At 41.2% G+C, this 23,363-nt stretch overlaps 1 protein-coding gene across 2 annotated transcripts; it reads right to left on the reverse strand.

Annotated features, from left to right (window-relative positions):
* Positions 1-1,335: 1,335 nt before the first annotated feature.
* LOC120059873 (hepatocyte nuclear factor 3-beta-like) lies at positions 1,336-4,070 on the reverse strand. Of its 2 annotated transcripts, none has more exons than XM_039008930.1 (2): positions 3,665-4,070; positions 1,336-2,909 (listed from the first exon to the last, which is right to left on the reverse strand). In XM_039008930.1, exons 1-2 carry the CDS (start codon positions 3,734-3,736, stop codon positions 1,725-1,727), a joined length of 1,257 nt encoding a protein of 418 aa, XP_038864858.1. In that variant the 5' UTR covers positions 3,737-4,070; the 3' UTR covers positions 1,336-1,724. The 2 variants fall into 2 exon arrangements, with proteins under 2 accessions (XP_038864858.1, XP_038864859.1); XM_039008931.1 differs by lacking the exon at positions 3,665-4,070 and adding an exon at positions 3,291-3,575.
* Between the last annotated feature and the right edge of the window lie 19,293 nt (positions 4,071-23,363).

A 23,363-nucleotide genomic window follows, 5' to 3' on the forward strand; every position in this document is an offset into this window, starting at 1 on the left:
ATAAATGTGATAATGCATTATATTGTACGATAGTCTATAGACACGACTAGCGAAAGCCTTGTGCCAATGTAATTACTAGTAATCATTAATAGTAATGATTAATATAGGCCTAATAAATGTATTGAGCCCTTAGGACATAAAGCAAATTTTAACATTGGTCTTCATTCTGCACTAAGATGTGAGTAGGTCTGTCGTTGTTGTTTCTGCTTTTTGACATTGAGCTGCCCTTGACTATATGGTATCATACACGACTTTACGTTTGAAAAAGATCGACACCATAATATTATGACAGAAAACACATGACTGTGTTGAGCTGAGCTGGGGAATATTGTTTGGTGCATGTCCTCACCTGTATATCATAGCGTGACTGATTGTGGCCATATCGTCAGCACCCTCCACCCCTATTTCACAACTGTCACTTGGAATCTCAAGTTTGTGACAAATCATAAAGCTATACCTTGGCCTATGTTTTGATGTTCTTGTTTGCTAAATATCTAGGAGCCATGTGGATAAATAGGTCAATATTGCTGGTTGCTTTCGCATAGGAATTGTGTAAATATGAATTATATTATAGCATTTATTATTAATTATATTAATATCATTAACATTTTCAATATAAAATGGTAGATGGAATTCAATCAAACATATTTGGCCAAAGTGAGAATAGTCTACTTGTTACCCATGGCAGGCACACAAAAAAGATAGTTGTGAGACCTAAGGCCCTTTTTGACATTTTTGTTCAGGGGACATGAAGGTGCAGATCTCGATATAGATTAATCACTGCAGTTAAAAAAATTATAGAAATTTGAAATGCTATATATTCTGCATATAAATGTATTTCTTGCCTCTTTTTTTTACTATTATAGGCCTTTCTTTTTTGTCATTGTCAAAATATGTTGCCACTTACTGTAGTCATTGAGGGGATCAAAAGCTTTTTTTCCTCCATCTTCAATACTCAACTGGACATAGGCATCTCGATACGTTATGAACACGGGTGACAAGATAAAAAACAGCTTTTTTCGTGGTGTAATGTTTAAAGTAATTCCTACAACAAGTGTTTTTCTTCGACATAATAGACCCCTTTTTTAATAGTTAAGAGATGCTGATGTTGACATTTTCAATAAAAACGAATATTGTCATTCTAAGTAAAATATATAAGGCATATCCATGGGTTTATCTGGTGCTGCCACTGTTGATGCTGCTAATGGTATAGGCCTATGCATACAACTACTACAACCACTACTAATAATAATAATAATCTTTAATATTTTATTATTATCATAATTGTATTGCTGCGTAGGCTATACATAAAAAAATCCACCATTTTGTTCAGAAGAAAATCCAAATAACACTTTAATATAGATTCTGTTCTTGTTGTCAACTACAACAATACACATTTACAAGCCATAAATAAGAATTACACAATTGATTGAAGAACTTCAGTCTCCCACAATGCATTAAAATCATTTAAAATTCCCGCTATTCAGATGCATTTTACAGTAGGCTAATCGTCTTTTGGTCCATTCTCAAAGCAGACTTTTAAACAGATTTTGACACATTATTATTAACATCCCTTTACAAAATAATTACTAAACCAACTTGACAACTAAATCAGTGGGAAACGTCAAAAATATATGGAATAGGCCTACATAATATGCACAAACTATAATTTTACAAATGTACAAATTGCTGAAAAAGGTCTGTTTGAGGTTTGGGGTCAACGTTTATGAGGAGTTCATAATAGGCCTGGAGTAGACGCCATGATAGTAAGAAGCATCAGCGGGTATTGACGATGAATCTAAGCCCGTTTTGCCCATTGAACCCATGGATAGCGCCCCGGCCATGGGGGAACCGTAGCCGGAATAGTGCATCACCTGCTCGTAAGTCTTTAGATCCATTTTGTGATGCTGTTGCTCCGAGGACATGAGGTTGTTGATGGAAAAGGGGTGGTTGAACGAGTAGTGATGCTCGGGTTTCAGGTGTGCTTCGTGTGCGAGGACCGAGTGATGCTGGGACATGAGGTGCCCATGTGCCTGGGAATGGGACACGGGTGAGGTAGCGTGCTCCGGACTCAAAGCCTGGGTCGACTTCATGTCTGACAGAGGCCTTTTGTGGTCGTTGGGGGACAGGTTGGAATGGGGGGACTCGTTGCCGTTGCAACTCTCCGAGCTGCTGTTGGAGCCACCTTCTGATGTCTTCCGACCCGACTCCTTGCACATCTTCTTTTGGCCGGCACACTTAAACCGTTTCTGCCTCCTCAGATAGCAGCCGTTCTCGAACATGTTTCCCGAATCCGGGTGGAGGGTCCAAAACGAGCCCTTTCCGGGCTTATCTGGGGATCGAGGCACTTTGAGGAAGCAATCATTGAAGGATAGAGAGTGGCGAATTGAGTTCTGCCAGCGTTGCTGGTTCTGTCGGTAGAACGGGAAAAGGTCCATGATCCACTGATAGATCTCAGCCAGCGTTAGCATCTTGCTGGGGGACTGTTGGATAGCCATAGTGATGAGGGAAATGTAAGAGTATGGGGGCTTGGCGTGAGTGTAGCTCCTCCGATATGTCTTGGGATCCCTAGATCTGTTGATGCTGGACTGTCCATACATGGGGCTCATGGCGTTCATGTTGGAGTAGGAGGAGGTTAGGGAGTTCATGGACTGAGGCTGCGCGGTCATGGGGCTCATGCTGGGGCTGAGCGCGGCGCTCATGGCTGTCATGCCCGCGCCCATGCTGTTCATGGCTCCGGAGCCCGGTGACATGCCGGTCATGGAGGGGCTCATGGCTGTGTTCACGTATGACATGTTCATGGAGTTGGCTGCCATGTTGGCCGTGGTGCTCATGCCCGACATGCTCATGTAGGTGTTCATTGAGTTCATGCCCAGGCCTGTGTTCATGTTGCCAACCGAGGAGTAACACTAGAAACCAAGACGGAAAACAAAGATTGTTAGGCTGTTATGTATTGAGATTTTAGGAAGTTTGACACTACAGCCTATAAATGTGTAGTATACTTAATATAGCTATGATACTAAAATAATAACAGTAGCCTAATATCAGCAATAATAATAACAATCAACAACAATACGATCATCATTAGGTCTATTATTAAAACGGTGTGATAATAAATTGGTGTGAAAGCAAGCAATCCAGCTGTAGTTTCGTGCTCTGTTGAAATCCAAGTCTAAATTTGGTAAAGAACATTTCTTGACAGTAATATAATTTCACTCAATAATGTGACCAATTGTAATGTCTAGCCTACATCAAGCATGTAAAAACGAAGAATTGTCACCATGTCTTACCTCAGCTAAACATCTTAAAAATAGAAACTCGATCAACTTGTTCTAGTGTGTAATAAGCATAGGCTATATGTGGACGATATTAGGCTAAAGAACCTGCAACACAAATATTTGCTCCATGGGTAAAAAATAATACAAAACTGTGTATGATTTTGTAAAGATAAATGTAGACATATGCAATTACAATCTGAGTAAAACGTTTCCCCTACATGTCAAGAACATCTTTGTTAGGATAGTGCCGTGAGTAGAGATGGGGCAGGATTTGGAGGCGCCTCAAGTCAATATTTGATCACAAAGTTAATATTATCTCTGGGCTAATATTGAATTGTATAAAATGGGATCGGCTTTAGACGGAAAAATATATTTAAGGTACCCACCTCGGGCTCTCCGTAGTAGGTGCTCCAGTCTGTGTGTTCGTGTCCTTCCATTTTAACTGCTCCAAGCATCATGGAAGTTCCGAATACTTTTCAAACCGTTTCTCCGCGGAAGAAATGGCAAAACGCTCTCTAACAGACGGTGATTTGGGACCACGGGGTATCCGGGTCGTTGGTAGCCTATGCTCTGTCAAGGACTGGCGCATGTGTGGTCTGTCTTTCAGCCAGCCGTGCCCACGGGCGCTGAAAAGCGTCTGGTGATGACTGGAGTTGAAATGACGTTCAAAGCTGGCTGTAAACGCTATGATATAGGTCTGTGCGCCAGTCGAGCCTCCAATCCCTAGCCTACTTCTTCGCTTGCCCTATTTGAATAATCTCCTCACACCTAGGCGTGAGACTCCTCGACTTGCCCCCCTATTGTACACCTGTGCGAACTAAAAAGAACAGTCTCATGAAAAGATTCACTGTAAACTAATCTTATTTAATGTCAGAAAAGGAGGGGGCGGGGGGATTTTAAGTGCGGCTTTAACGCTGCTTTTTCATCGTGCACGTTCTTTATCCTGTGATATTATTTTTCAGACGTTGCTTGAAAAAGTAATTTTAAAGCATCTTAATTGTTTTTCCCACCAAGGCCTGAGGTCTTTATGAGTATTTGACGAGGAAATGTACTTGTTCGCTAGTCTACTCCGTCTTATTGAAGTGTTATAACAAATTAACCGAATTAAATATAGCTTTGGTGAGGCGATAGAGCAATTATTTAGTTTAAGTTGATCAATTAGTCGATATAATTTGTAGCCTAAGCTAACAATTCAGGGTATTCAACCAGTTTTACAGTGAGAACTCATTATTGGCCCCTGAAGAATAATATTGATATTTTAAACCCCTATTGCACAAGCAATAATCCCACATGGGCCTAATGTATAGCAAAAAAATATATATATATTATTATTTAACCTTTATTTAACTAGGCCAAACCCGGACGACGCTTGTCCAATTGTGCGCCGATCTATGGGACTCCCAATCACGGCCGGTTGTGATACAGCCTGGATTTGAACCAGGGTAAGTACTAAGATGCAGTGCCTTAGACCACTGGGCCACTCGGGAACCTCCATATTGCCAGTTTATTATTTATTTTAATTTTATAAGGTATTATTCACTTGGTTGCATCTATTGCTATTAAATGTGTGGAATAAAATAGGCCAGATGAAGTCTAGTCCGTGTGCGCGCGTGAGGGTCAAGGTGTGGACTATTGATTGCTGAGGACACACGCGCTGCTGTTAGCTAGATACATTTAAACAAAGTAAAGTTTATTCAATGTGTTTGAGCACTGACGATTTAACGGATCACCTCAACGTAGGCCGTCATTGTAAAATAAGAATGTGTTCTTAACTGGCTTGCCTAGTTAAATACATTTTAAATAAAACAACATTTAAAAAATGAAGGCAGGAAGGCTCAGGGAGAATGATTTAGGCTAGAATAAAATCATCCAGCCAATTATAATAATCAATATTATAATTGTCCATATTTTCTCCCTGTCCACATTTCCCCCCTACAGATTTTATAAAACATAATAAAGACATTGTTTTAAGGGTTCTCTATTATCAAATCAAACGAAAATGAATAGTTTTTTAATTAGGCTATTTCTATGGGTTTGTTTAAGAAGATTGAAGTTTCATAGCGCCCTCTCTTGGTTATATTTGTCCAACAATAATAGTTCGGCGCATTTGGTTATAAAACAACACCCTTTAACATCTATCTATATAGCCTATCGTTACTTTAATGAATAAACTATATACACTCACTGGACTATATACACACACACACTCACACACACTACATAGACACTCCAACACAAAACCCACACACACATTCTCAGACACTACATATATATATATGTGCACACGCAAACAGACACAACACAAACACATTCACGCTCCTTTGCTACTGCTACTCTGTTCTTTATTTTAAGCGTATTATTATTTTACATTCTAGTCATTTATCCAACGTTCGTATCCACAGCGACTTGCAGTAGTGGCTGCATACATTTTACTGACTTTTTTTCCGTACTTGTCCCCGGCGGGAATCAACCCGATTTGGGACCTTTACATGAGCGAATTACGTTGTCCAGTTGGTCATGTATAAAGCAAATTGTCATCCATAAAATGTTTTTCATAATGACTTTCCTTCAACATTCCTTTGTGACAGTCTGGCCAGTCACATTTGACCCTATTTATGTACAGACCTGAGAAGTTTGGAAAGAGGTCAATGACGTTGGCTTTGCAAGTGCCATGCTCTACCAACTCAGCCACACCGGATCTATTATCTATCCTGATGCCTAGTCACTTTACCCTGCCTTCATGTACATATCTACTTCAAATACCTCATACCTCTACACATTGATCTGGTACTTCTACTCCATGTATACAGCTCAATTATTATGTATTTTATTTTATTCCTCGTGTTACTATTATTATTTATATTATTATTTTTTTAACTCTCCATCATTGAGAAGGGCTCGTAAGTAAGCATTTCATGGTAAAGTATACACCAGTTCTATTCGGCTGATGTGACAAATACAATTTAATTTGATTTTTTTACTAACTCCCTGTCATGCAGCGAGTCATTGGCCCAGGCATTTGGGACATTAATAAAATATTTGCTGCATCAAGGCGAGGACAGAGTGGTGCCAGCCACGTGCCGTTGGTTGGTTGAACATCTATTTGACTGTACATAGACGTAAGAACATAACTATCGGTAAAACCCATTATTAAAGGAGAGTAAACCGTGCCATGTTGACGAGGGGCCAACAGACAGTCTTCTTAACTTGGTAATTAGATCGTGCACCTCTTGCTATGTTTAAGGACACATTTACTTTAATTTATTGAGAAGCATAACATAAGCGTAAATCTGCATGGTTTGGACATTAAAAAGTATTAATTCTGTAATTAATTGTTAAAAAGCATATCCCGAAGCATGTCCTCTCATGTAAAGGTCACAAATTGGTTTGTATTATAAAAACAAAACTACAACATAACATTATATTGGCCGTATAACAATGGATTTAGACCATTTCAACAAACTGAGACTTACATATACATCAGTCCTTTGTCATGTTTGCTTGTATGGCGATGAGTGCAATAATAACTTGTCCAATAGGTGACAGAAAAGGATCACACACTTTTTTCACATTTCACAGAAGGGGTTGTGCTATAGTTCTTTAACGCTGGCATCGCAGTGCAATATCCCCTTACAAACTGGTTGGTATGGTCAGCTTAACATAAAGGCACATTATGCTTTGATTTTATGGAGATCTTGGATTCTATTCTCGGACGATTTGTTATTCATACCAGGTACTGGAAACCAAGGGGACAAGGCAGCTCTTGGGATACAATTATTTCTTGTCTGACCCCATGAATGAAACATTGAATATGATTATGATACTACTGCACTTGAATTTATGTCTCTAGCCCACAGGTGCACAGCTCCAGGCTTCAAAGGCCACTTCCAAACACTGTGGCCCTAAAGGACCCGAGTTGAATCCTCTAGTTATTTTCAAACTAAAGATGTCCTTGTGGAACTATAAAGGGAAAACCTCAAAATAGCCCTGGGGAAACTATCTCAAGGGTCAGAAACACAAAGTGACAGTCTGACACCTGTGCTATGTCACAACACACCTGTGTCACAACACACCTTCCATCACATAATCTTGTCACGCAATCCTATTACATCATCCTATTACATCACCCTATAACATCACCCTATTACACCATCCTATTGCGCCATCCTATTATGCCATCCTATTACATCATCCTATTACATCACCCTATAACATCATCCTATAACATCCTCTTATTACATCATCCTATTACGCCGTCCTATTACGCCATCCTATAACATCATCCTATTACGCCATCCTATTACATCATCCTATTATCTCACCCTATAACACCATCCTATTACATCATCCTATTACGCCGTCCTATTACGCCATCCTATAACATCATCCTATTATATCATCCTATTACTCCATCCTATTACATCATCCTATTATCTCACCCTATAACATCATCCTATTACATCATCCTATTACGCCATCCTATTATCTCACCCTATAACATCATCCTATTACATCACCCTATAACATCATCCTATAATATCATCCTATTACATCATCCTATTACGCCATCCTATTACATCATCCTATTACATCACCCTATAACATCATCCTATTACATCATCCTATTACGCCGTCCTATTACGCCATCCTATAACATCATCCTATAACATCATCCTATTACATCATCCTATTACATCATCCTATTACGCCGTCCTATTACGCCATCCTATAACATCATCCTATAACATCATCCTATTACATCATCCTATTACGCCGTCCTATTACGCCATATCACAAAGCTTAATTCTCTGGATCCCCTTCACCTCAGGGTCATCCACGGGTGCCTGAGAGGGGCATGGAAACAGAGCTGGGCTGGGGGATGAAAACTTGGCGCTTTCTGCTCCGTGAGAAAGGCAGGACCATCTAACATTCCTTCAAACACCTAGGAGTTGTTGGCTGGAATGTGTTACTTTAAGTTTCACATTCAAAGTAGGATTTCTTTCCACTGTGCTGCATCAGTTTTCACTTTAGTTTCCACCTTGTGAGGTTTTTTTTGCATTACTCTCCTCCGAGGCACCTCCTCATACAAAACACTGGGGCCAACAGGTTAAGCTTGCGAATCATCAAAATAAAATTAATAATGATCCTCTTTCTTCAGAAAGTGATGGAAAAATGTTTGCTGGCAAGTGCCTGTGGTGACAGTAAACATACCAGAACAGGCCCGGGGTTTGGACTTGCCATTATCTGCCACAGCTGTGACAACGCCTGTTGGCTGCAGGTTTGCGGCTTGCCACAGTGTGTTTACCTGGAAATGAATCTGAAAAGGGACTAGACGGGGAAGGCATACAACCCGGCTAAATGAAGAGGGAGGACAGCCATAGTGATGTGATTCAGAGGGAGGGGGCAGCAGTTATTACACTGACTCACCCCACTGGGTCCTAGGGCAAACACTGGCGTAAATGGACTAAGGATTTCTTCAAATACGTACCTTTTGATATTGAGAGGAATGCGCTGAGGAATGCCACGCAATTGCCTATGTTTTATGTTTGCTGTATCTAGGACCTGGTAATTTCATTTGTGATACTTTTCTCTTGTCATGTAAAAAGGAGGCCTAAGCTGAGTGATGCTCTGCATCGATCAAACAAGGTCTAGTTTCTACTCAGTGGACCACAGGAGGAGATATCATGGGACCCAACATCTTGAGATGCAACAGTCAGATGCTCAAAATGTTAAGAGCAAAGGACTTTGAAGGACATAATACAACAAGAGGTACAGGTCATGTGTGGAGCGTGCTTTGTGATGTTAGCTACTGAACCATTCTTATCTTTGTCCATGAGCCTCTATTTTTGGTGAAATATTGTATGTACAATTGCTTGGACACAACAAACTTGCATATTGCTCCAGCATGTTATGTTAAACCATTTGAACTGGTGTGTATTAGGGCAAAATATGTAATATTGCCTACATATGCTCTGCTAAACATGTGTATGCAACCAATACAATTTGATTTGATTTATTCATTAGCAGAGTCAATACACATTTAATCACAGACAGAAGGCAATTAAACGTGAGGCCAAGTAGTGCTATGCTAATTAACCTGGTGTGATCCCATGGGAAGAATTGTGTCTAATATCACTTCAACCAGCCCTGATAAACTGTCAGGTACTTCCATTCACATTCACCTGCTATCCTCTAAAATCACAGGCCGCAATCAGGGCTGATTGGAAATTAATCTATCAGTTACTAGTCCATCTAATGGTAAACATTATCAAGGGATTTCTCAAAAAGCTACCTTTGCACTTGTTTTGATGCATATATATGGAATAATTGACCAGCTGTTCCTTGTTATTGTTAAATGCAAATTTCATAGCTTCATGTTGTGTTTTTTTAACACATACTGTGTATTATATGATTGAGCACATAAAAGTGCAGACATTGTGATAGTCTGAAACATAACAGCTTATTCTAATCATCACAACGACTTCAGATCTCGAAATCCATTGAACTGAATCTGAGAAACAAAAGGGACTTGTTTAGAAAACATTCACGTATCAGTTATTCATCTGCCTGTCGGGGGCATTTGGCCATTTCCTTTTCCATCAGTCCCATATCTGCAGCTGTCTTATCTGTATTCTAGGCTGATGGGGAATTTCAAGTTTGGTATTACCTCTGACACAGCCACGGATGACCTGAGCCTGCCGCCACAGACGCAAAGCTGAGCCTTTCATTCAACTTACTATGAGGCTCTCCACTAGATCCCACTGGCTCAGAGGCAGAAATGCATTTCTACCATCACACCGGACTACCTCAGTTTATAAGTAACATCTGTGATTAAACACAATAGAGTGAAATTAAAAGCTGGTGTGTCCGTGGAGAGCTGATCTCTGTTCAGTCGTCCAGCACCCTTCCTGTATCTTCCGGTAGCCATCCATATGTAGATGTGTCATTTGTAGTGTTTACTGAGGAACATAGCGGGGGCCGTTTGGGTAATGAAGAAGGCTCAAACAGATCTGCCTACGTGTCACTCCAGGATCTTGGCGGTCAAGCTTCCCTGCCTGCCCAACAACATAAGTCCCCAATCTGTGTTAGCTTACCCGTGAACATCCTTGGCAGAGTCTTAGTGAGCCTGTAAATTTGGCATTTTACCGTCCCTGACAGCTAACAGGCCATTGGCAAAGGAGGTCCAATGACACGGTCACTAATATGGCCCCGCCTCACATAAAACACAATGGGGCAGCCACCGCTAAACAGCCGCTCAGCAGGGGAGCCCCCAATAAAACTTCATGCTCTGCTCTTTCTCCAGGCTACAGCTGCACCAGGGGACCTTCCCCACCCCAACTGGCAAGATGTGGGTATTTCAGGTGAGCAAATATTGCCACTTGCCTAAGAGTTCAATGGCCATCCCATTCTGGGGTGCGTATTGTGCCTGCTTGCAGGAGCGTACATATGGCCCCACGCAGCAGCCCTGCAGGTGTCAAGTCATGTGAAACCTTCAGCCACAGCTGGGCTCAGCAAATCTGCATTTACCAGCATTGAGGAAATCATTCATTATCAAATCAAATCTTATTAGTCACATGCGCCGAATACAACAGGTGTAGGTAGACCTTACAGTGAAATGCTTACTTATGAGCCCCCAACCAACAATGCCGTTTAAAAAAATACGGACAAGAATAAGAGATCTCTGCAGTCATCACAAAAATATAATGGACATTAAACTTGTGTCACCCTCCACAGTCATGATACTGTAGTATATCAAGAAGTAAATCTGGACATTTTGAATTCTTCTGACTCCAGTGGTTAGAGATTGCTTCTGGCATCGCATAGCAAAAACCTGACTTTAGTGACAAAACCCATGTTATTATCCTAATTGATTATTTATTCTCTAACATACATGCTACTTTATTTGCCTTTATTGAAAATGGGCACATATGCTACTCCCATGACTCTCGTCATTAGGCTGTGTTGCGGATAGGTAAACAGGCAGGGGAATTTAAAGTTGATCTTGTCAGCCACTCGCCATTTTTAAAACACTTTTGTCCCTAATACACATACACAAAGGTGTAAATGCCCCCAGTCGTTGCTTTCAATTCTCACCTGGGCCTTAATGTGTATAAAAAGATAGGGAAAATAAATAATGTTGGCTGTGAGATTGCATTAGAGATTGGAGACATGGATTTTACCTGCTCCTGTTTGTCCTCCAGGAAGGACAGCAGAAGCAGAAACAAAGACATAGGGAATGTTAAAAGAATACAGAATTAAACCTTTGAAGTAAACATTGTAGCGAAGTCGGTTTATTTGTCAGTTTGATTCAGTGTGTCACACCATTTTGGTTTCCCAGGCTACCTGGTAAGAGTGCTTTGGTATATTTTGGATGGTTTATAATAGACTCAATATGCTAAAAAATGTTTTCTTCACACTATGTCATTCTTGGACTGGCTAATCAAATGATATGTGGCAGGATGGAAGGATGATGAGTGAGTGCTACAGCACAATCTATCTTGAGATGAAGATTTCTTAATACGAGCGGAATGCTGTATAATCTTAAAGACATTTCTGATTAGCTTAGATAAAGACTAGGTCTATAACAAAGTGAATTGGGTCTGGTGGTGCGCTATGATATAGTATCACCCAGACGTAAAAACTTTTAAAAAACAGGCCTGGCCAGGCCTGACCTGAGAGGGAACCTATGCCATCACACTGAAATGGAACCAGCCCACCACAGTGCAAACAAGATCTCTCCCCAAGCCCAGACAAATCTTGTCTGTGAAATGGTTTGCTCTTGTGTTGTTTGTTTGCTTATTTGGTCTATACCCATAGACACCTGGAATGGAGAAGGAAGGGGCACGAGCCATCACTAGACCTCCACAGGAGGTGACGAGAAGTACAGTGAATCTATTGAGCAAAGCTGCTCTCAAATACAAGCAGACATGAGTACCCCACCAAGACAGACTCCTGTCTCTATGAGCCTTTGTTACATGAAAAAATGAATGGATTTTCCCTCCACTGTCACGCCCTGACCTTAGAGAGCCTTTTTATGTGTCTATTTGGTTTGGTCAGGGTGTGATTTGGGGTGGGCATTCTGTTCTTTATTTCTATGATTTGTGATTCTATGTTTTGGCCGGGTATGGTTCTCAATCAGGGACAGCTGTCTATCGTTGTCTCTGATTGGGAATCATACTTAGGCAGCCTGTTTTGCCACTTTAGGTTGTGGGATGTTGTTTTTGTTAGCTCTGCTGAGCCGTCAAGACGTTACGTTCGTTGTTCTTTTGTTTGGTGTTCGTTTAAAAAAAATAAAGAAGCATGAACACGTACCACGCTGCACCTTGGTCTTCTTCCCACGAGCGTTACATCCACATACAATACTTGTGTGTAAATGTGTAGACACAGAAAGAGGGTGAATTGTGTTATCTGCTGTGTAGGAAAAATATGCATTTCTCATCTAAAGTATCATGAAACATAAGGACATCATACATCACATTGTGTGCAATGTAAGCTGTCTCACAGAGGATTATGTATTTTCCTTTCGCTAAAGACAAAAGCTTTGGTATGTTCAAAATCAAATCAAATGTTATTTGTCACGTGCCGAATACAAGGTATTGTCACGTGTGCTCCCTCTCCGGCCTCTAGGTCACCAGGCTGCTCGTTATGGCGCACACCTGTCACCATCGTTACGCGCACCTGCGCGTCATCAGACTCACCTAGACTCCATCATCTCCTTGATTACCTGCCCTATACATGTCACTCCCTTTGGTTCCTTCCCCAGGCATCATTGTTTCTGTTTCATGTCTTTGTGCTGTTAGTGTTTCTTGTTTTGTATTATGTTCCATTAATTTTATTAAAACACTCACTCCCTGAACTTGCAGGATCTTACAGTGAAATGCTTACTTACAAGCCCTTAACCAACAATGCAGTTAAAAACAAGTGTTAAGAAAGTATTTACTAAAATAAACTGGAGTAAAAAAAGAAAATAGAAAAATAACAAATAATGAAATAGCAACAATAAAATAAAAGTAACAAGGCTACATACAGGGGGTACCGGTACAGAGTCAATGTGCGGGGGTACAGGTTAGTCGAGGTAATTGAAGTAATATGTACATGTATGTAGTGGTAAAGTGACTATGCATAGATAATAAAAAGAGAGTAGCAGCTGTGTAAAATATGGGGGGGGGGGGGGGGGGGGGGCAATGCAAATAGTCCAGGTAGCTATTTGATTATCTGTTCAGGAGTCTTATGGCTTGAGGGTAGAAGCTGTTAAGATGCCTTTTGGACCTGGAATTGGTGCTCTGGTACCGCTTGCCATGTGGTAGCAGAGAGAACAGTCTATGAATAGGGTGGCTGGAGTCTTTGACAATTTTTAGGGCCTTCCTCTGACACCGCCTGGTATAGAGGTCCTGGATGGCAGGAAGCTTGTCCCCAGTGATGTACTGGGCTATACGCACTTCCCTCTATAGTGCCTTGCGGTCAGAGGCCGAGCAATTGCCATACCAGGCGATGATGCAACCAGTCAGGATGCTCTCGATGGTGCAGCTGCATAACTTTTTGAGGAGCTGAGCACCCATGACAAATCTTTTCAGTCTCCTGAGGGGAAATAGGCGTGTTGTGCCCTCTTCACGAGGGTGTGTTTGGACCATGATAGTTTGTTGGTGATGTGGACACCAAGGAACTTGAAGCTCTCAACCTGTTCCACTACAGCCCCGTCGATGAGAATGGGGGCGTGCTCGGCTCTCCTTTTCCTGTAGTCCACGATCATCTCCTTTGTCTTGATCACGTTGAGGAAGAGTTTGTAATCCTGGCACCACACTGCCAGGCTGTCTCATCGTTGTAGGTGATCAGGCCTACCACCGTTGTGTCGTTGGCAAACTTAATGATGGTGTTGGAGTCGTGCTTGGCCATGCAGTCATGGGTGAACAGGGAATACAGGAGGGGACTGAGCACGCACCCCTGAGGGGAAGTCAGGGATCCATTTGCAAAGCGAGGTGTTTAGTCCCAGGGTCCTTAGATTAGTGATGAGTTTTGAGGGCAGTATGGTGTTGAACGCTGAGCTGTACTCAATGAATAGCATTCTCATGTAGGTGTTCCTTTTGTCCAGGTGGGAAAGGGCAGTGTGGAGTGCAATAGAGATTGGGTCATCTGTGGATCTGTTGGGGCAGTATGCAAATTGGAGTGGGTCTAGGGTTTCTGGGATCATGGTGTTGATGTGAGCCTTGACCAGCCTTTCAAAGCACTTCATGGCTACAGATGTGAGTGCTACGGGTCGGTAGTCATTTAAGCAGGTTACCTTGGTGTTCTTGGGCACAGGGACTATGGTGGTCTGCTTGAAACATGTTGGTATTACAGACTTGGTCAGGGACAGGTTGAAAATGTCAGTGAAGACACTTGGTCAGCGCATGCTTGGAGTACAAGTCCTTGTAATCTGTCTGGCCCTGCGGCCTTGTGAATGTTGACCTGTTTAAAGGTCTTACTCACTCGGATACGGAGAGTGTGGTCACACAGTCATCCGGAACAGCTGGTGCTCTCATGCATGCTTCAGTGTTGCTTGCCTCGAAGCGCTAATGGAAGTATTTTAGCTCGTCTGGTAGTCTCGTGTCACTGGGCAGCTCGCGGCTTTGCTTCCCTTTGTAGTGCGTAATAGTTTGCAAGACCGTCAGAGCCAGTGTAGTAGGATTCAATCTTAGTCTTGTATTGACACTTGCCTGTTTGATGGTTCGTCGGAGGGCATAGCGGGATTTCTTATAGAGTCCTGCTCCTTGAAAGCGGCAGCTCTACCCTTTAGCTCAGTGCGCATGTTGCTTGTAATCCATGGCTTCTGGTTGGGGTATGTGCGTACGGTCACTGTGGGGACGACGTCATCGATGCACTGATTGATGAAGCCAGTGACTGATGTGGTGTACTCCTCAATGCCATCGGAAGAATCCCGGAACTTATTCCAGTCTGTGCTAGCAAAACAGTCCTGTAGCTTATCATCTGCGTCATCTGACCACTTCCGTAATGAGCGAGTCACTGGTACTTGCTGCTTTAGTTTTTCTAGCACAGCAGGAATCAGGAGGATAGAGTTATGGTCATATTTTCCAAATTGAGGGCAAGGGAGAGCTTTGTTCGCATCTCTGTGTGAAGTAAAGTTGGTCTCAGGTTATTTTTTCCTCTGGTTGCACGTGTGACATGCTGGTAGAAATTAGTTAACTTCTTTCGGCTGAGATCCCGTTAACGGGATCGATATGACAACAGCCAGTGACAGTGCAGGACGCCAAATTCAAAACAACAGAAATCTCATAATTACAATTCCTCAGCCATACAAGTATTTTACACCATTTTAAAGATAAACTTGTTGTTAATCCCACCACAGTGTCCGATTTCAAAAATACTTTACGACGAAAGCACACCAAACAATTATGTTAGGTCTGCACCTAGTCACAGAAAAACCAAGCCATTTTTCCAGCCAAAGAGAGGAGTCACAAAAAGCAGAAATAGAGATAAAATGAATCACTAACCTTTGATGATCTTCATCAGATGACACTCATAGGACTTCATGTTACACAATACATGTATGTTTTGTTCGATAAAGTTCATATTTATATCCAAAAATCTTAGTTTACATTGGCGTGTTATGTTCAGTAATGTTTTGCCTCCAAAACATCAGGTGATTTTGCAGAGAGCCACATCAATTTACAGAAATACTCATAATAAACATTGATAAAAGATACAATTATTAAACATGGAACTTGAGATAAACTTCTCCTTAATGCAACCGCTTTGTCAGATTTTTTTTTTTAAATTACGGAAAAAGCACACCATGCTATAATCTGAGTACAGTGCTCAGAGCCCAAATAAGCCAAAACTATATCCACCAAGTTTTAGAGTCAACAGAAGTCAGAAATAGCATTATAAAGATTCACTTACCTTTGATGATCTTCATCAGAACGCACTCCCAGGAATCCCAGTTCCACAATAAATGTTTGTTTTGTTCGATATAGTCCATCATTTATGTCCAAATACCTTCATTTTGTTCGCGCGTTCAGTCCAGTAATCCAAATTCATGACGTGCAGGTCAGACGAAAAGTCAAACATTTCCATTACAGTTCGTAGAAACATGTCAAACGATGTATAGAATCAATCTTTAGGATGTTTTTAACATAAATCTTCAATAATGTTTCAACCCGGAGAATTCCTTTGTCTTCAGAAATGCAATGGAAAGCAGGTCGCTCTCACATGAGCGCGCATGTTCAGCTCATGCCAGACACCTGACTCAAAGAGCTCTCCTTCCCTCATTCTTCACAGTAGAAGCATCAAACAAGGTTCTAAAGACTGTTGACATATAGTGGAAGCCTTAGGAAGTGCAATATGACCAATATCCCACTGTATATTGGATAGGCAAACCTACAAACCTCAGATTTCCCACTTCCTGGTTGGATTTTTTATCAGGTTTTTGCCTGCCACATGAGTTCTGTTATACTCACAGACATCATTCAAACAGTTTTAGAAACTTCAGAGTGTTTTCTATCCAAATCTACTAATAATATGCATATCTTAGCCTCTGGGCACCTTTTTATCCAAGCTACTCAATACTGCCACCCAGACATAAGAAGTTAAAAAGCATTTAGGTTTCCCTGCATTAAAGTCCCCGGCCACTAGGAGCGCCACCTTTGGATGAGGATTTTCTTGTTTGCTTATGGCCTTATACAGCTCGTTGAGTGCGGTCTTACTGCCAGCATCAGTTTGTGGTGGTAAATAGACAGATACAGTTAAAGTCGGAAGTTTACATACACCTTAGCGAAATACATTTAAGATCAGTTTTTCACAATTCCTGACATTTAAACCTAGTAAACATTCCATGTCTTAGGTCAGTTAGGATCAACACGTTATTTTAAGAATGTGAAATGTCAGAATAATAGTAGAGAGAATGATTTCTTTCAGCTTTTATTTCTTTCATTACATTCCCAGTGGGTCAGAAGTTTATATACATTAAATTAATATTTTGGAGCATTGCCTTTAAATTGTTTAACTTGGGTCAAACGTTGTGGGTAGCTTTCCACAAGCTTCCCACAATAAGTTGGGTGAATTTTGGCCCATTCCTCCTGACAGAGCTGGTGTAACTGAGTCAGGTTTTTAGCCCTCCTTGCTCGCACACACTTTTTCAGTTCTGCCCAAAAATGTTCTATAGGATTGAGGTCAGGGCTTTGTAATGGCCACTCCAATACCTTGACTTTGTTGTCCTTAAGCCATTTTGCCACAACTTTGGAAGTATGCTTGGGGTCATTGTCCATTTGGAAGACGCATTTGCAACCAAGCTTTAACTTCCTGACTGATGTCTTGAGATGTTGCGTCAATATATCCACATAATTTTCCTACCACATGATGCCATCTATTTTGTGAAGTGCACCAGTCCCTCCAGCAGCAAAGCACCCACACAACATGATGTTGCCACCCCCCTGCTTCACGGTGGGATGGTGTTCTTCGGGTTGCAAGCCTCCCCCTTTTTCCTCCAAACATAACGATGGTCATTATGGCCAAACAGTTCTCAGACCAGAGGACATTTCTCCAAAAAGTACGATCTTTGTCCCCATGTGCAGTTGCAAACCGTAGTCTGGCTTTTTTATGGTGGTTTTGGAGCAGTGGCTTCTTCCTTGCTGAGCGGACTTTCAGGTTATGTCGACATAGGACTCGTTTTATTGTGGATATAGATACTTCTGTACCTGTTTCCTCCAGCATCTTCACATGGTCCTTTGCTGTTGTTCTGGGGTTGATTTGCACTTTTCGCACCAAAGTACGTTCATCTCTAGGAGACAGAACGAGTCTTCTTCCTGAGCGGTATGATGGCTGCCTGGTCCCATGGTGTTTATACTTGTGTACTATTGTTTGTACAGATGAACGTGGTACATTCAGGCATTTGGAAATTGCTCCCAAGGATGAACCAGACTTGTGGAGGTCTACAATTTTCTTTCTGAGGTCTTTGCTGATTTGTTTTGATTTTCCCATGATGTCAAGCAAGAGGCACTGAGTTTGAAGGTAGGCCTTGAAATACATCCACAGGTACATCTCCAATTGACTCAAATAATGTCAATTAGCCTATCAGAAGCTTCTAAAGCCATGCCATCATTTTCTGGAATTTTCCAAGCTATTTAAAGGCAGTCAACTTAGTGTATGTAAACTTCTGACCCACTGGAATTGTGAGACAGTGAATTATAAGTGAAATAATCTGTCTGTAAACAATTGTAGGAAAAATGACAAAGTAGATGTCCTAACCGACTTGCCAAAACTATAGTTTGTTAACAAGAAATTTGTGGAGTGGTTGAAAAACAAGTTTTAATGACTCCAACCTAAGTGTATGTAAACTTCCGACTTCAACTGTATATCATCCATGTCGTCGTTCAGCCACAACTCAGTGAAACATAAGATATTACAGTTTTTAATGTCCCGTTGATCAGAGCTCATCCAGTTTATTATTCAATGATTGCACGTTGGCTAAAAGGATGGATGATAGAGGCGGGTTATCCACTCGCCGTCAGATTCTTATAAGGCACCCAGACCTACGTCCCCTATATCGCTGTGTCTTCTTCATGTGAAGGACAGAGATTTTGGCCTTGTCCGGTGTCTGAAGTAAATCCTTTGTGTCCGACTCATTAAAGAAAAAATCTTTGTCCAATACGAGGTGAGTAATCGCTGTTCTGATATCCAGAAGCTCTTTTCGGTCATAAGAGACAGTGGCAAAAACATTATGTACAAAATAAGTTACAAATAATGCAAAAAAACACACACAATAGCACAATTGGTTAGGACATTGACTCTGTACCGGAACCCCCTGTATATAGCCTTGCTATAGTTATTTTACTGCTGCTCTTTAATTATTTGTTACTTTTATTTTTTACTTATCTATTTTTTACTTAACACTTGTTTTTTTTCTTAAAACTGCATTGTTGGTTAAGGGCTTGTAAGTAAGCATTTCACTGTAAGATCTACACACCTGTTGTATTTGGCAGGTAGCCTAGTGGTTAGAGTGTTGGGCAATAACCGAAAGGTTGCTGGATTAAATCCCGGAGCTGACAAGGTAAAAATATGTTGTTCTGCCCCTGAACAAGGCAGTTAACACACTGTTCCCTGATAGGCCATCATTGTAAATAAGAATTTGTTCTTAACTGACTTGGGTAACTGACTTAAATAAAGGTTCAATTTAAAAAAAATACAAAATTAAAACATTTGATTTGAACCTGAAAAACTGCAGCAATCTCTTCCGACGCCATTGAACCATGTTAAAGACATAATATGGGAGATTCACCACCTCCGTTTGAGAGACATCACAATCATTGTTGAACTGATATATGTTACATGCAGCATTTTGCGAGAGAAAGACATTTTAAGGATCGTTTCACCATCTACAAAATCACAATTGAACCTGTGCTTCTCTGGAGCTACAGGTCCCTGACCTGACTTTCCTCTAATGTAAAGCGACACCAGGTGGCAAGGCAATGAGAGGGTTCAATTATGTTGTTCTGCATGTGTCCCGAGGAGGGAGCCATTACACTTTATAAAAGCGCCGTAGAAATGATCACTTGGGGACTACATCTGGAGTTGATTACCCATATTTATATAATATATACGTATAAACCTGCTTGATCTGGGCTCTCTGAAATATTTTGAATCGTTTTGATGCACTGTCAAGCCTTCGGCCTACATCATAAGTAACGGAATGGTTGTAAACCTTGGCTGGAGACCAGAGGCTAAGGCCAATTGGTATAAATACAATGTCATTGTATGGAACACTCCTGCCATGGCTACTTCATTTTGGTAAGAAATAACTTACAGTATTTCTCTGTAGTACAGCGGGATATCGAGAACATTCAATTTTCTTCCCCACCAAATAGCCCCATGATTGATAGTATTTCAACCAAACCGATCTTGGGCGCGTTGCTATGCCCAGGCGTTGCTGACGCCTGGCAGATCTTACAACACGTGGATATGTATTTTACAGTTGTGCAAAGTAGAAATACTTCCTTACTGTACTTAAGTAGTTTTTTGGGGTATCAGTAATTTACTTTACTATTCATATTTCTGTTGACTTTTACTTCACTACATAAAAAATGAAAAAAAGTATACATTTACTCCAATACATTTCCCCTGACACATTCGTTACTTAAAAATAAATACAAAAATCTGAAGCTGGAAGAAAAAGACGAATCATGTTGGAAAAAAGATGAAAGCAACATCGGCGAGTCGGAACACTCATGGGGGAACTTGTTTTGCAAGGCAGTAGGCGATGACATGCAGAGTTGATCCAATCCTCACCAGTTTGGGCAAATCCAAGGGTCCTAACGTGTAAACCCCACCCATCGGGAGCCTGTTAACGTTACTTGCCAACGCAAAACAGTCATCACCTCAGCAGCACTTTGCCTAAGTATGTCCAAAATCGCACAATCATGTCCGACATCGCTCTACCACTACTTCCTGATGAGTATCAACTTCCTTGGCTGTATCTATAATAAATGTTGTCTTTCCTCGGAATGAAGGATTCATCCTACCGGATGAAATGTCTGTTATGTTTACCAAATGTTCAGGAAATACTAGCCTTCAAGATCTCGCCGTCGAACTTAAAAAACAAATTGAGATAAGCCTACTGTTAGCTTGCTAGTTAGCTAGAATAAAGTTAGCATGATAATTAGCATGTTAGCTAACATTAGCTAACCTAGCTAGCCAACATTTGCTAAAGTAACAAGTTGATGTGTTAGTTGATGCTAGCTAATCCTACACCTAAATAGTTCACTAGCAAGTAGATACCTACTTTAGCTGGCTAAAATGTGCCCAGATTCGGAAGTTTTGTTAGCTAGCGCAATCTAACTAAACTGACTTGAGCTAACTAGTTACAGTAGCTAACTAGTAGTTAATGAATCTGGGTACATTTTAGTCAGCTAACGTTAGTCTAGTCGAATACATTTTCTCTAAACACCTGGTCTAGCTAGCTAACTAATGTTAGCTTTGGAATTTTAGCAAACACCCAGTTAGCTAGCCATTTTATTCCTTGTTAGTTGATAAAGTTGTTCTTACCTAGCTAATTACTGTAGACTTAAGTTATTGACGTAACCTACTAGCTAGATCAATTAACAGTTTTTTATCATTGTAATATTAAATGGTCACAAGCAGTCACTTACCTCATGTTTATAGCTTTAAAAATAGTATCCTTAAGTATTTGGTGATGGTAGTTATCTAGCTAAGTAACTATTTATCTTTTCTTATTATTTCAGAGAAAGCATGTACACCATCTAAAGAAGTATGGAGAACTGACAGCAAACACACTGAAGAGAAAACATGCCCCTGAGACTCTCTCCACCATCAAGCAGAGCACATTACTGAAGACAGTGTCTCAAAAATCCATTGACAAAGCTGTGGTGAAGTATGTGGTCCAAGGGCTCCAACCATTCGCTGTTGTAGAACAAGAACCGTTCAGAGTTTGTCCAGGATCTGCAGCCTAACTCAAAGATCTTATCAAGGCCCACACTGTGCTCCAGGATTGATGAAGTCTCCAAGGAAATTAAGAAGAAGGTGACTGAGGCCATGAGAGGAATTGACCACATCACCGCCACCACCACCAACTGCTGGTCTGCAAGAAGACGGAGCTTCATTGGTGTTACATCCCACTGGATAGACCCTGACAGTCTCAACAGATGCTCTGCAGCCCTGCTTGTAAACGGTTGAGAGGATCGCACACCTTTGATGTGTTGGCAGGCGCCCTAAATTACATCTATTCTGAGTTTGAAGTCCAGGTTAAGATTGCGTGAACAACAACAGACAACGGCTCTAACTTCTTGAAAGCTTTCCAAGTTTTTGGAGAAGGTGAAAACAACGAGACACTGGAAGCAGTGGGTGGTGAAGCAGCTCAGCCAGGACAGGAAGATGGGGAAGAGGAACAAGAGGAGAGTGAAGAAGTGGAGTTTGTTGATGTGGCAATGATTCTGAATGAAGATGATGGTTTTGAGTACCAGCTGCCGAAGCACCAGCGCTGTGCTTGCCACCTACTCAACTTAGTATCTACAGTCAATGCCCTGAAAGCAACATCCAGTGAGGCTTACAAAAAAGTGTCCCATTTTTAACATTTGGCAAGTGCCAAGCACTTTGGAACAAATGCGGAAGATACACACTTGCAGCCAAAATGGTTGAAGATACTTGCGACCTCCAGCTGCTGCGCCCAAATGCTACGAGTTGGAACTCCTGGTTCATGGCTGTAGAAAGACTCCTGAGGATCGACAAAGGAGAGGCGGCCATCAGAGTTCCCTGCACAGACTTTGAGGTTCCAATGTATGTAAGGATGATGTATTTTGTCATAATTTAAGGTCTTGAATATTGTCTAAATCTGTTGCAGTGTTTTCTGACCTTTTGCTTGGGGACTAATAACTGTTTCACATGTTGTAGCCACATACTAAATTGATCCATTTAGTAAACTACTCATCCAGCCATTGATTACTGCAGTTAAATCAGGTCAAATGGTTAGTAGTCCCCTTTGTATAGGGTTAGGAAGCAGAGTATTATTATTATTATATATATATTTTTTTTACAGGTTCAATCCAGCTGCACTCATCCTTCCTCACAGAGTATGCTTCTACCATGAGCCCAGTTGCAAAGGCCATCAACATCCTGCAGGCTGAAACCAATGTCCAGATGGGGTGTCTACTTCCTACTATCAACCTGCTGATCACAAAATTTGACCGAATCAAGTTGTCTCTGAAGTACTGTAAGCCTCTGGTGGATGCGCTACAACTGAGACTAAGGAAGCGCTTCAGCCACATGTTTCACGACCCTGAGCTGATCACAGCTGCAATCCTTCTCCCCAAATTCAAAACAATGTGGACGAAGGATGACGCCACGATCAGAATGGGTAAGACAACATGGTTAATTAACAGTATTTTATTATTCATAAACAGCTGTGTATAGTGTACATTTTGACACTTCATAGATTTGAGAACCACCCATTTAAACTACAATCCTGACTTTGTGGTTCAGTCCAATGGGTAGCCTACTTAGCCCTGTTGCTTGGTTTATATAGATGGGGGATAGGGATGGATTAATGTAGACTCATATCTACATGATTTCTATTGTCATCTT

Source organism: Salvelinus namaycush, chromosome 15 (assembly GCF_016432855.1).
Source record: "Salvelinus namaycush isolate Seneca chromosome 15, SaNama_1.0, whole genome shotgun sequence".
Lineage (NCBI taxonomy): Eukaryota > Metazoa > Chordata > Actinopteri > Salmoniformes > Salmonidae > Salvelinus > Salvelinus namaycush.

Coding starts and splice junctions, on each gene's coding strand:
- LOC120059873 (XM_039008930.1), bottom strand. CDS start 3,736: ATGATGCTTGGAGCAGTTAAAATGGAAGGACACGAACACACAGACTGG. Junction 2,910..3,664: donor CCTACTACGGAGAGCCCGAG/GTGGGTACCTTA, acceptor CTTGGTTTCTAG/TGTTACTCCTCGGTTGGCAA.